At 43.6% G+C, this 15,032-nt stretch overlaps 1 protein-coding gene across 1 annotated transcript in view; it reads right to left on the bottom strand.

Moving 5' to 3' along the window:
• Positions 1 to 4,013: 4,013 nt before the first annotated feature.
• The window catches only part of skap1 (src kinase associated phosphoprotein 1), a 147,329-nt gene continuing 136,310 nt past the window's right edge, over positions 4,014 to 15,032 (bottom strand). The window contains exons 12-13 of the mRNA XM_036539013.1: positions 6,104 to 6,206; positions 4,014 to 4,380 (exon numbers count right to left, since the gene is read on the bottom strand). Of these exons, the coding sequence (XP_036394906.1) occupies positions 6,114 to 6,206 (93 nt within the window). The 3' untranslated portion in view covers positions 4,014 to 4,380; positions 6,104 to 6,113. The remainder of the gene's footprint in view (positions 4,381 to 6,103; positions 6,207 to 15,032) is intronic.

Here is a 15,032-nt window from a genome sequence, read left to right on the forward strand (position 1 = left end):
CCCTCCCTCTCACCCGCTGGTAGATAATGCATGTTGCCTGTTTAGTATGTGGCATTACTGTGCTGAGATTTGCAAAACAAATCTAGCAGTGGGATGAGCCGTGTTATGCATTCCAGCCCGGGGACTGGAATCTGTCACCAGGAGTCTTATTTCCCCATTCCCAGATGAAAAGGGAAGGAAGAAACAAACAAGATGTTAGGCTTCATTAGGGGTTTATGGGCTTTTAAAGCCATCTCATTTTTCACCGATTGAATTGAATTAGCCAGATGCAAAGCATAGGTGACTTTGAGGAAGAAAAAACTTTTGTGAATTTTTTTTTCACAGATAAATAAAAGATTCAACACTGCAAAGACCAATAGCATGGGAAATAATTGTATGCCTTTCATTAAGCATAAGGATCTAAATGATTCACATTTGACACCACACAAGTGAAATGACAATTTTGTGTGTCCTTTGTTTTAATTACATTAGGATTAGGAGTTTGGAACGTTTAGTCCAGAACATCAACTTTGTGTTCATCCGTTCATCCGTTCATCCGTTTCTTGAAGGCTGTAGATGTGTGGATGGGCACTTTGGAATCCTCATTGTATCCCATATTATTCACCTGAGGGAATGAGGTATTTGGCCCAAATGATAAAATGACACTTTAGTCATCACTGTTTATTAATATTTGTGTCACCTGACTTGTTGATGTGCCACTGATGATGAAATATGATGAAATGTACAGACAGCTGTCTGAAGTTAAGCATGATGATGGAAGATAGGATTGGATTACTTCTGTTTGGATCACATTCATCCTGAGTGTTAACACAGGTGACGGTTCCGTAAGGTTCCAGAAGTGCCTTAAATAAACTTTCAGACAATGAGAACTTAATGGATTACATTTACAGGATTGCATCTAGAATATTCCTTCAGATATTTCACAATTAGATAACTAAAAACATTCAATTGGTGTTGCTGTGATATTGGTAACAGTTTTACTTCATTTCACATATTTTACTGCATGATTTATATGTGCAGGCTATCGTATAATTACCATGCAATATTTATACTACAGTCAGGAAAACTAGCTCAGAGGGAGGAACTAAATGAGTGCTGTAAAAATGTGTGAATGGTAAATGTCTTTATTGATTTTTAACGGTGTTGCATATTATCGCGCAGTTCATGTAGATACAGAAGATTTGTCTCAGTGCATTTGTATCTCTTGGGCTTTAAAATGACTTCTGTGGAAACTATGTGTCTCCAATGCTCTTTGCAGTGCACATGCTGTGACCCACTGTCATGATGGTCAGGGTTCGTTCAGAGTCCAAAACATGTTAACATGCCATTGATCTCTACTGCAGCAACTGACAAAACAAACAGCAGAAGAGGAAAAACAACATCTAATAAAGCTTAGGGAAAATATAATGACATTTATGGGGGCGACAGTGGCTCAGGAGGTAGAGCAGTCGACTGGGGATTGGAAGGTCCCTGGTTTGAATCTGGCTCATCCTGGCTGAGTGTCGAAGTGTCCTTGAGCAAGACACTGAACCCCCAACAGCTCCCAGTGGCCAGTTGGTAAGCCTATATAGCAGCCTCTGCCACTGGTAGGTAGATGTGAGGCATATAACTGTAAAGTGCTTTGAGTGCTCAAATGAGTAGAAAAGCGCTATATAAATGCAGTCCATTTACCATTTACCATTTATCATATGATCATATTTCAAATACATAAGTGAATTTCAACTAGTCTACCCAATTGTATGCCATATACATAGAATTGTCCCACCAATCTGTATACTGCAGGAGATCTATCTATAGGGCCTGTCTACCTAAAACTTAAATATTGCTAGAAATAATTTGCGCTGTCCATGAACTGAAACAGTCACCAGTGAGATGCATTGCCTCATTCAAGTGAATCAATTTAAAAACTAACTCCTGTGCAATACATTCTATGTGGCAAAATTGCTGGCTCTATGGCTGATGTGTTTTGGACTTACAAACCAGATTTTCAACCTTACTGCTAACTAACCAAACAAAACAGATACCATGTATGTACTGCAAAAAACAGAACCAACTTAGTGGGAATTTTCTTCAACAAATTTAATAATCAATTAAGTGGGTAATTCCACTGGCGTTTTCACTGTAGGAACGTCACAGCAGCCACAAGGAGACCAGTTGAGAAGTCACAGTGTTGCCCATTCCCTCAAATGAGGTCCCTCACTGTGACCAGGTGCTAAAGTATATGACCACAGTTTTTATTCCTGTTTATAGCCACAGTTAAACTGATTAATTGGTGCAGCAAATTTGGCAAGATAAAGACCCTTTAGACCCTTAACCCTTGGGTCTGAAGTTGCAACATCCTTCCATACAGAGTTTGTGGAATCATTAATCTTTATTTATTTGGATTGTGTAAACCTCCTCCATCAAACATCCCTTATATATATGAAATTAGGAGTAAAATGCTTTGTATTTATTTAAATGACAGATAAGTAAACAGCAGGTGAACCTCATTATTATAGTCTCAGCAAATGTCTTTTTCTATGGCGAGTTGCAATACCTACAACATAATCACATTTATAGCTCTGGCTTTTTCCTGGGGTAAGGAAAAGCACCTTGCCCGAATGTACAAACAGCAGTATCCCCTGTGGGATGCAAACCCTTGACTCCCCAGGTCTCAGAGCACAGTGCTCTGTGAGAATGGGTGGAAGGGAGAGGGAAGAAAAGCAGGCCCTCAGATGTTATTTTCTCTCGCAGGATACAGGCTACCCGACCAGGAAGGACTGCTCTGTAGGAGAGTCTCCTTATCACTCCCTTCCTCTTGTGACAGAGGGAGGAAGGTGGTGGAGAATCAAATCAATGGAAGAAGTGTTAGGCAGGCGAGATATAGACAAGGGCATGCCCACACACATAGAATGCAGGGAGGAGTGGGGAGAAGGATTATTGATGTGAAGAGGAGAAGTGGGAGGTATGCAACTGAGGGGACTAACAACAGACAATTCAGCGAAAAGTGAGATTGTTCCTTTTTTAGTCCATAGGGGAGAGATATGGTCAAAATATCTTTTGAGATGATGGGCAATGAATCAGGTGCTTGGGTAATGTATGTGAGTGAGACCTTGCTTTGATGAATGGAAAGCACCAGCATTAAACGCCACCCAAATGTAACAGTATTTTAAAATGAGTCAGCAGACTAGTAGTGAAATCAAGATATACTGATGAACCAAAATCTAAAATTAGGACAAAGCACACTAGCCTAAAAAGCAGAAGAGAGAAGAGTTGTCATCTGCAGAGGGCTAATACTAGCAGGCAAGAAACACAAGGCCTTTGGGAAAAACTACAGGTGAGTCTGGAACCAGGACACATAAATCAGGGAAAGGAAAGGAAATGCCGACACATTTACAATAGCAGATACAATGTAAATGTAAAATCTACTGTATTTTGTGATACTGCCTCCAACATAATGATGGAATAAAGGTGTTCTCTTGATAAATGTGACACTTATTTCCTTTTTGTTTTTCCCTCCTGAGCCTAGACATTCAACGTGTTAAATCACCTCTGAACCTGTGTCCAGTCACCTCTGAGATGTAAAGTGATGTAATGCTTATGCAGCAATAGGACAAACCTGTCCTAGTCAATCATGAATGATCAATCAAAAAAACTCAACACCCTTATGATTAATTTTTGAATAGCATAAATGGATATATAGTATGGTATTTCTCCTTTTATGTTTTGTGTGCACTGACATCATGACAGGCCAGGAACTGAAGCAGCTGGCTTTTCTGTAACCTAGAACACTCCTGACACCTAGTGGTTAGCATGAGCACAAAATATATGTCATGAAATGATTATTGCATAGAAAACACAAATATTGCAAAGATAATAATAATTTTAAACATTTTTACTCATTTAAAAAGGCAACAAAACATTGACTATTTCTAAACTATTAGTGCAAAGAAATTCACAATCAACCTCATTCAGAAGATATATACTCAACTAAAAATACAATCATGAAAATCAGTCACTACTACTGCCCTGAATTGTGCTTTCCACAGGATTTTTTTTTCTGGCATAAACTTATAACAATTTTACATACCAAAGTACACAACATAAACAGTTAGACAAATCAGCAAATCTTGAATTAATATTATTATAAATATCTCGAGTGGGGGAGGACAGTTACACAATGTGCTATGGCAGGATGAGATGTCCAATATAAATAGAAAATCAATAACATCTAACAAATGAAAACCTGCAAGCAACGATTGATTATTGACTGATCAGACACAGATACTATGTTCTACACTAGAAAAGCTATCTCAGTTTGTCCTCAGCATTCCAGTGTTCCGTTAAGGGGTCTCTGGAGTATCACTCAACATCTCCTATACCACCATCCCACAGTGAGACCTGAAACAAACAGAAACAAAACCAACTACCTTGTTGTTCTTCTTGAATTCAAATGCATATGAAATGTCAAATCTTGTATTACGATATTTGATAATCTTGCAAACATATATGATGAGCACAAAATACATTTCATAATCTTTTTAGGAGATCATATAGAGCTTGAAATCCATTGAGGTGTATTATTTCTTAGTTACTACCTTAATAGTCACAAATTAAACAAATAGGCATGAATTATATAAGGAATAAACTATTTATCAGTGGTAGTACCTTATTATGAACTATTCTTGATCACACTGAGGACTCTTGCATCTCTCTCTACAGTCCAAAGCACATCTGTGCCTGTGTGCGTGATTCCTGTTCCCCCTCTCTGACACATGGGTGAAGCAGGGGTCACGGTAACACAAGCACTGGAATTTCATGGTGCCCTTGAGGAGGTCTCAGTGAGGACACTCTGTTTGTGGAACCTTGCCTGTGTTTGTCTCCTTGAGCTCTGTCTTTCCCACTGGGCCAGGGGTCAATAGAGTGAATAAGGGTGCGTGTGTGTGTGTGTGTGTGTGCGCGTGTGTGTGCGCGTGTGTGTGCGTGTGTGTGTGTGTGCATGTGTGTGCAGAAGAAGGCTGTGAGTGCTTTCATCACAGGCCTTTGCTGTTCAGTTTGTAAAAATCAATATGTCATTACTGCGGTTCAAGAGTAAATGTTTGTGTTTCACATGGTGGAGCTGCTACCTATACAGCAGTATTAATGTGATTCTGTTGCTGAGCCTCTTATGCCGCAAAACATGATTATCTCTCCTCCTCGCCTAATATGTTTTATTGGCTGACCCTCTAGAGTCCATGACCCCGTTAGCATGTCTAGCACATGAGGTAGAGTTTCAGGTTGCCGGGTTCTGTGGCTGAGATCTACAATATATGTATTTTTTGCTAGGTTTTTATTTTTTTCTGTATCTAATGATACAATTTCCCAGTGCTACCATTAAAAGATTACCATTAAAAGACCTGAAATGTAAAAATGACATATAAAAGTTACATATAAAACTGACAAATGACAGTATTGGCGAATTTTTTTGAATTGCGTAAAAACATTGTGCATATATACCTTGCATATGAAGGTGTTATTCTATATTGGTATTCATTGTCTAAAACCTTCTTTATTTTCCCCAAAATAATGTCTTTACTGTTCTTTGGGTAATAAACAAAATACACTCTTTAATGATTAAGGATACCAAAAAATAAAATGTAACATATGATAAAATGTAGAGCTTACAAGTAACATTTATAATTGGACTATTTCATTTCTAATAAAGTAAAACGATAAGAAACCTCTTAGGAAAGGTATGGTCTGCGGTGTTTGTTGCACCCCTTGGCATTATACGTGCAGCCACCAGGGGGAGCGTATGGACAATGAGTCACAGTTCAGAAGCGTGTGGCTGTGAGAGTGAGGTTCATTTCACATCACAGCTCACAAACCCTCCTCTCAGTTTAGCTGTTGAGCAGGTGCCAAGTGTTGTACCTAACAGCCAAGACAGAAGTAGTGCAATAATGCAGAGTAATGTGAGGAAATAGCAGCTGTAGCAATCGTGTACTGTAGTGCAGCATTGGGATTACGAAAGCAAGTTGTAGTGCAGTGCTGGGGTATGTGTACTATGTGCACTATAATGTAAGGGGGTATTAATGCTTTGATTGCAGTACATTGTTGTATGCATTTCTTTTGTTGGTTGTGGTACCTTTTGGAGCTCACAGGATGTAGGCAGGTTGCATGAAGTCTTTGGGGACGATGCCAATGTTGCCGTTCAGTTCACCCACCCACCAGCCATGGATATTATACTCCTGTAAAGAAGACAAGCAGAGATTCTGCCTCCTATTCATGAACATGTGCACACACCAAGGACACACACACCCCCTCCCACCCCCCAACCACAGACACGCACATGTTAGAGCATGTACTATTCGTGACACACGCAGCAGCACAGCGGCTACAGCCACAGATGGCATATGTGTCTAAAATGACATGTCATTCTTAGTGATTGTGATATATTTTCCCTTTTTGGCTAAGGGGTTTGATACAGGCACCGTGAGTGTGGGAGGGCCTAGGGCTGGAGGATTGATCAACACCATATTTCTCTGTGCAGTGGCATTACTACACTCTTTATTACCTGCCTTTATTGTACAGTAATCCAATTACACTGGGAGAGCACTGAAACATGCACTACCAGAGCAGAAGAAAATGTTCTCATACCAAACTGTAATAGTGACATGTTGCTGCAATGTCACAGCTATTATTTGTTGGCTGTTGTGAGAATATTAGGTGTATGCCAGCACATATGAGAACTGCATCTCATCCTTTATATTTCAGAAGTGTTGTCTTTCAACATTTGTATACAGAGAGCCATACATGTGCCATTATGTGAACAATAACAACTAGCTACAATTCTGATCTGAAGTCTGTCGTTCTCTCAGTTTTGGAGCTAACGACGCAGAGATTCGCCCCACATTTGCAGTGTGTTTAGGCTGTTCTTTTGGCTTCCTGTCTCTTTACTTATACTTACCTCGTAGTGGTGATACTGAAATAAAATAATAAAAATGAGACACAAAATAAGGAAGCAAATGAACCTCCTGAAACACTCTCAAACACTCAAAATGAATCTTGATCTAAGTTTTTCCCCTGACAACTTCGGCAAGAAACCAAACAAACAATTTTTATGACAAACAAATGACTCAACAAATGTGTTTCCTCAGACTGCGTGGGCTTCAAGGAGCTACATGGGGATTTGGGCCTGCTCTTCCCATACAACACCCCCACTTGAATGAGAGATGGCTTCATTTCTCTTTGAATGGTAAACAGTCAGAAATTACTTCAGCTCCCAGGGCTGCATGTTGAGACTCCTGAAAACTGAGATGCACAACTTCTCGGAGAAATTACATCAATTAATTTTGTGAGGGTGAATGCATCTGTTTGGAGTGTGTATCTTTTATTATCGGGTGCAAGAAGCTCATATGAGGGATTCATGCTGAGCTGCTTTATGGGAAGATGACAAGCTGAAAGCAGCTGATTATTCCAGCGGTGACTGTTGCATTTCCCGGACACGAGCACAGAACACAGCAGAAAGCACAGAGCACAGTGCTGTTTGCAGGTATCTGGAAAGAAGCGGGCTGTGATGCTACTGCTCCTCCAGTCTGCTGGACCCACCCTGTTTGGGCGGAGGGGGAGCAAATAAATGAAAGAGCACATAAAGAAAGTGATGACTGGTGTAAAAAGACAATGAGTGGCCCCTTCAGCAGCTATAAAACCACAGCTGGCCTATGCCCCGATGCCTGGCCCTCGAAAAACAGGACCCTTTCCCCTGTACCAGCCTAGCTTGCCAGAATGAATTAAAACAACATTAAACCTGCAGCAATAATATTTAAATTCCCATCTCTGGGTGCCAAATTGCACCCACCCGGAATAGTACAGATGTTGGTTAATTATGGTAATTTTTATTAAACTATTAAAAATAAAGCTGGGAGCTGATGTGTCCAGGCATTGTTCCAGCTTCTTCATTGGTTATTTATCAGGTGGTAGTGGCTCTCTCCTCTGTAATGAACAGACACCCTGGGCAGCGGCAGGGGCCTCTGGGTCCTGCAGGCTGCTTTATGGGACTGAAGGATCAAGCTGGGCCCAGCACAAACTTCTACTGCTAAACTAACTTTACTGTTTGCTTTCCTCTTCACAAGTGATTATCCCAAGTGCAGGGAGTGGTGCAAGTGAGAACTGCTATCCAATGATAAGCTATACCCTTCTACCCCACTCTTCTGGCCACACTCTGGGTTGGGGGGTCCCCCTGAATTTCCAGTGCACAGGTACTCACCCACTCTCAGTTCCACCCCTACTACCGTTCATCCGTGGATGACTCGCATGGAAAGTATTCTGCTGCCCTGCTGGGGCTGTCCATTGCCCCTTTTACTTGGAGGACATCCTCTCTCACTACACAATTACGTCTCCACAACTCTCTCACGGCAACTACAGCTGTATCTCAGATCTCCGTGGGTACTCTTCGCTCCTAAGCTGACCCTCCCATTTGCCACATGCACCCTAAGGCCTGCTCTATGCAGAGAGCCTCCTGGATGTGACACATGTGACAGCACTGCCTGTCATCTGCAGTGCTCTGACTCCTTCCACCCACAGGCTTCCAGCACCAGTCAACCTTTAAATACACATTTTGCTCATTTTTCCCTTTGTCACCCCATTGACCTTGATTTCATCATTTCAGTTATTATGATGATTTTAAATGGCTCTCATCACCATGGTGATTGCCAGCAACTGGACGTTGTTAGCCAGATGGCCATAATATTGCTGACTTATTTCCCTTTAGAATTCCGTCCGCTGCATTAATACTGCTTCACAATATTTCTTTAGCTTTCCACTTTTCCTCTGTCACACAACAACTACTACTATTACTAATATTAATGTCCTAAAAGTGTAAATTGTCTGTTTACAGATTCCTGGCAGTTGGTTCCTCTTGGGATAAATATGGACAGTTATCTGTCTAACAAAGGCTAATTGCAGACTGCCAGTGAAGCAAATGATTTTAAATTGAACCAAATAAATGATAAAGTTAAGGATTCTGTATGGGTAGAAGATGAAAATATAGTAGAAAAAATATTTTGCCAGACCTTGAGTGCAAGACCAGATGAGTGCCTGGTAGCCCGTTACTGTTAACTAACCTGTTATTATAATGTCACCATCTAAATGGTGTAAAAGCCACTACAGTCACTGCACGATGTGAAGTGTTGCAGATCATGCCAATCACTCAGTCCTAAATGTCTGGTTTATGTTGCATGTAAGTCAGGCTTATCTATGTGTGCCAGCTCACTTTGCTCTTGCTTGCATGTTTATTTCTTTGGAGATATTTATTGGAGACACTCTATACACTCGGAGACAATGATTCCATTTGGGCTTATTCTGCTGTGATGCAGAGTGCTCCAGCCTCTGGAGCCATGGGTATGGGGCCACGATGGCTGGGCTCTTGGATCGATACTTGCCTAAAGATCAGGAAAATATTTCATAGAGAAGACAGGAGGAAGCACGGGGAGACAGTGACAATGTGGAGAGCCGGGCGCTTATCTGCTCCCCAATTCAGTGTGATTGAGGACGTGTGTGTGAGGACAGTTCATCTCCCTGCCTGTCATTGACAGGTGATGGGCAGGACTGAGGGCTGAGAGGCCAAAGCGCTGTTTCACACACACACAGACACACACTCTCGCGTACAGGAGACAAGCTGCTTTGTGTCAGAGAGATTAGGACACTGGTCTTACTGACTTCAGGTAAAATGTCACCAATATAGAGGGAAAATAATTAAGATCACCCTGGATAAGGATGTTTGCTTACCACTATACCACACCAATGCTGAATGTTATGAGTTCAAGTTTTCATCACAGCAGACCTATTCTGGCTCTGTGTGCAAGACAGTAAGTGCCTGTTAGCTGACTGTGATTGCATCATTGGGTGGTGGGTTTCCGGGTGCAGACTGCACACTCTTTCAGGCACCCCACACCACAGGGGAGGGAGCTCCTGATCTAAAGTAGCCCTGCTCGGAGGTAGAGGGGGCGGGACGGGTCTCTGAAAGGTCCAACTGGACCCTGGTGTACCCTTGAACTCTTTGCATAAATCACCACTCCGGGAACCAAGCTCATCCAGACCCACAACTTTAAAAGCATGCCTCATACTGCACTGGAGCAGCAGGAATTAGAAACAGACCTGCCCCTGATGGATGAGGCCTGGAAGGCGCCCCCTGCTGGGTGAAGGATTGGGGGGAGCAGTGAATGGCTTCATCTCAAGGAATTTCTGCTGTTCTCCTTGGTGTTTAGTGCTGAGGTACCTCAAGGGTCTACACCTTTAACCCACAAGTATCTATGCACATTCAGAGACTACAGATGTTTGCTCCAGCCCACAGAGAGCATGGTGTCATACACGTGTCTCCTTCACTGTAACATAGACAAGCAATCTCTAGTAAGTAAGGAATTTTGCAGTTAGTATGACCCTGCTGTTTCTGTACCTCAGTCTGAACTGCTGTTTTTTCTGTGCCTGAGTTAGGAGGCTATTAAGCATCATGCCACGCACACTCACACTCACACACACACACGTACCTATACAAACAGAACCAAGTACATACAGACAGAAACACGCTGTCACATGCACACATATGAACAGACACATGCAAACACAGAGACACACACACACAGACACTCTCAAATGAACATATACACACATACACGATCAGACACCCACATTTATGAACACAAGCGCTTGAGTAATTAGAGAATATGAAAGGGGGTATAGTGTGAAGGAGACAGACGAGAGCAGGAGCCAGTGAGTGTGCAGAGACAGCGTTATTGGCTGTCTGAATGGTGAATGGATCAGGGTGTGGTGGTGCCTGCAGGCTGTCTTCCAGACCTGGTAGAGCTCCTGGCAACTGAGCTTTCTCACTCCGCTCACTCCGCCAAACTTGGCTTAATGCAAGAGGGATGGGACATAGAAGGAAGTAACGCCACTTTGTGCCACAACAGCAAAAAAAAAAAAAAAACAGAAAAATAAGAGATGGAAAGGAGCAACAGAGGGAAGGAGAGGAACAGCTTCTCTACCTTGGGGGCGTTGAAATGTAATTTCCCAACTGATGTGATGGAAATTTTTATTTATCTCCCCTGCCCATCTGTGCTGCATTTCTTAAATTCTCCCAGAGAAAGGTCTTTTTGATAATCAACACTGCCATTTTAATATACATCTAAATCACCAGTGTGCCAGCCACCGAATGCAACTTTCAAGCGAGCAGTCTCTCTCTCTCTCTCTCTTTTTACGCAGTGGAAAAAGGAGAAGTTCAAACAGAGTACACATGTTGGAAAAGAGAGCGTGTTGCATTTGGAATTGATGCATTCCAACGACTGCTGCCCCCTTTCTCCCTCGCTAACCCCCTTTCTTTCTAGCTATTGGTTTTGTCTGTGCAAGCAAGATGGAATACTTTATATTCAGCAGATAGCAGGGCATTATTAGAGATATTTCCTGGGTGATTGCACTTGTTCTTTTTCAGGAGCTGGAACTGGAACTTACTTTACATGATAACCTGGGTTGCCTGGTTAAGAGAGGTTACAGGTTACAGGTCAGCCCAAGAACAGGGTCAAGGCCTCCTACAGCCACACATTCAGGACATGGGCAATAAAGGTTCAGGGATCAGTAACGTTCCTCTGACACTGACTAAACCAGGGTTATGATAAGGAACATGGGTATACACTAGGGACAACTGACAGTTCTGCAGCAAATCACGGGAATGAGTTTTTGGACTCTTATATGAGCTGGAAATAAATCCATTCTGACCTTCCACATTCTATTGCTGGTTGGGCAAATGCTGACTGCACAAGCTGGCACTGCAATGACCCTGCTGAGCAACATCCATAAAGAAGACAGGGGCAAAGGTTCCTCTCTCGCATCTGTCTCAATGGCCAGTTCGAAAGGTAGCAAAGTTGCATCCGGAATAGGCTCTGCTATACTGCTCTCTTCTCAGCCACACATCTCACAAGCTTTTATTGTTGTTAGTTATGTTTTTTTTTTGGATGTTGTTTTTTCTTGGTGGAGGTATTGGGGGGCGGGGGATAAAATCAAGTGCAGTGTGAAGGAGGGCGGGGGTGTGGAGCTAAGTGGATGCAGGCCGTGTGCTTGGCAGTGTGCGGAGAGAGCGGCGCAGTGCTGCGAGGGTCCTTCATTTTTCCTGCTGACCTCCATATGACTCCGCCGCTGATGGGGTGGGAAGCAGGTGGATGGAGCTGGCAGAAGGAGAGAGATAGAGAGACAGATAGCAAGGGACTGAAGGAGGGAGGGAGGGAGGGAGGTGTAATGGGGGGACCCCTGCAGGGCATCTGGAAAATGGAGAGGGGGGGGGGGGGGTGCGGTTGCTGTGACAACGCCTGTGGTGTGCCAGTGATGTCACTTGTTTACCACTTGGAGGACTGGCTGGCAGCGGCTGACTGACATTTAGAATGGCCCACTGGTCTCTGTGTCAGGGGCAGGGTGACTGTTAATGATGGAGTAGAATGGAGATGCTCTGCTGGTGAATCTAGTGCAGCTTGTAAAAGGGCATGTTGTGAGTCCCTCCTGCATATAGCGTCATACTGCTCTCAGAATCCCAAAACTGCTTTTTCTCCTCTCTCCTTCCATATCGCTGCCTCCCCATTGCCCTCTATCAGCAGGGCCATTACCATACAGAATCCTCACTTGCTTATGCTTTCTATAATTTTTTCTCTCCTCTCTTCCCAACTGTGGTGTGGATGGCAGACACACACACACACACACACACACACTCCCTATGTAAAGCCGGCAGAGGTGTTAATAGGAATGACACATGGCCACCAGCTGACTGAGGCAGGCCTGCAGAATGATGGAGCAGGAAGTGTCTCATTGCCCTGCTGTTGAACCCGCTGCCTGGATGCTGCACACTCCCCCCTCCCCTGCTTCTCCTACTCACTGGAGATCACCAGCAATGCACAGCGGTGCTGCACTTTTCCCCCCACCACACAAACAAGGACATGGACAAAACCCCACATTTTCATCAGTCTCTTTAGAGTCAACAGATGCGTGGGCTGACTTTCCACTGCCTCCAACAATTAACCTTCTTGTATCTTCCAGGAAAACTGCCAAATTAAACAGAGCATCTATACTGGAACCAAATTCCATTGTGTGACAATTGTGCCCCGATGTTTAAGACAGGGCTTGGAATGTCTGCAATGAAAAAAAAAGGATGCAATTCATTTAAGATCTAATAATATTTCCCTTCTATTTTAACATTTTTTTGTAGGGTACATCGGGTGTTATTGTAAATGAAAAGCACAATCTGTGAGAGGCGGTGTGACAACAGCGCTTTGAACTGATGGAGTGCCAGGATGGCCAGAGTGAACAGAAACAAACAAAATAACGAAAATGGACCCGCACTTTTCCCAAACTGCACTTGGGATTACGGATGGCTCCTTAACTTAATAGCCATTTAAAGTGGATTTGTGTGTGCTGCTGAGTGTCTGTAATGATAGCTGTTTACGTGGCTTCTCATTTATAATGATTAGGGAGAATGGATAGAGGCTGCCGACGCTCCATTCTCGGCTATTGACTGGGGGGCTGTGGCTGAATAATGAGCTACTGTAGTTGACCGGGAGCTGACCGCTGCCTTCTGTGTGACCCCAAACCCCAGACTCACCCCCAGCCACGGCTGATGATGGTAAATAGAATGCCTTAGGTGTCTATCGCCACAAAGCAACCAGGTCTTTAAATGTGAATGCGTGTGTGTGTGAAAGAGAAAGGGGGACAAGGGTGCACACTAGGGGCTAAAGATCACCCTCTGTCTCTCTCACCCCGGCTTTTCCTATTCTATTCTTCTCAGCTTTCCCTTCTCTTTGGGCTCAGTGATTAGAGTGTGACCTCGGGTCACCGGGCCGGCTGGGGCTGCCATTCGTCTGGAGCTGGACAGGATGTGGCAGGGAACCCCTCCATGAAAAAGGCCCTGCAAGGCCTCTGCCCTTCTCTTACTGTCCACAGTGCACAAGCTGCACGGCACAGCCACACATACACAATGCTCCTGTCACTACTGCCACCTGTTTGTACAAGCATTACGGCCACACTTAGCACAACAACTCTTTCAAACATCCACAATACAAATGTGTCATTGTTCTTTTAACTGATGAACATTTTTGCTCAAAGGAACACAGTATTATGATTGTGTTTCCTGTTTACTGAAACCCTGTACTGTAAAATGCCTGACTGAAGGTTGTGGGTTGACTTGGATTTAGAGCTACAGTGTAATCCACCCCCAGAATGCAATTTGCTTTCCGTGACACATCTAACCCCAAGCCCCAAGTCGGAGAAGCTCACTGACAGACGGGATGTGGGAAAGTTGGCAGCTTTGATTTGACAAAGAAAACAGCATTACAATATGGCCACTAGGTGTCAGTGGTGTCTGCTGGAGTTGCGAATCTGCGAACCTTCACATTGACTCACTAACCAGCGTCGCCATCCTGACTGCACTGTGTACACTGTGTTCTCTCATCATGGCATGCACCCACACATGCCCCACATATTATACAGGACAACACACACACACACCACACCCCTACTTACATGCTATCAACCAGACCATTCAGAGGAAGAGATGGACAGAGACAGAGAGCGAGAGCAGAGAACTGGGGGCCACCCAGCAAAAGACATCACAGAAGAGCCAGCTGTCCCCGCCTGAGCGCACCTCTGCTGGGCTCTCCTGCCTCTGGCCTTCACTGCCACCTGGCCCAGCGCTCAGACCAATGCAGTGGGACTCATTCGACCACCCATCCCCATTAAATATGTAACAACTATTAAGGCACTGTTGTGGACAGACCTGGTGCCATGTTACAGCCCAGATGATGCACAGTGCAAATGAGCTCCAGTGTGGGCAGGACAGACACAGGTACAGAGCAGGAAAGAAAGAGGGTATAGGAGAGAGAGAAGTGCATAGGAGAGAGAGAGCCAGGAGAGAGGCACAAATCAAATTTGCTATGGAAGATTATCTGTTAATGGTGAAAGATCTTATGCAAATAAATATTTTGACTGTGACAAAGACTCTGTGAACACAGCCAGGAAACAGAGCTAACACATGCAAATCAGGCTAC

This window comes from Megalops cyprinoides, chromosome 1 (genome assembly GCF_013368585.1).
Source record: "Megalops cyprinoides isolate fMegCyp1 chromosome 1, fMegCyp1.pri, whole genome shotgun sequence".
Lineage (NCBI taxonomy): Eukaryota > Metazoa > Chordata > Actinopteri > Elopiformes > Megalopidae > Megalops > Megalops cyprinoides.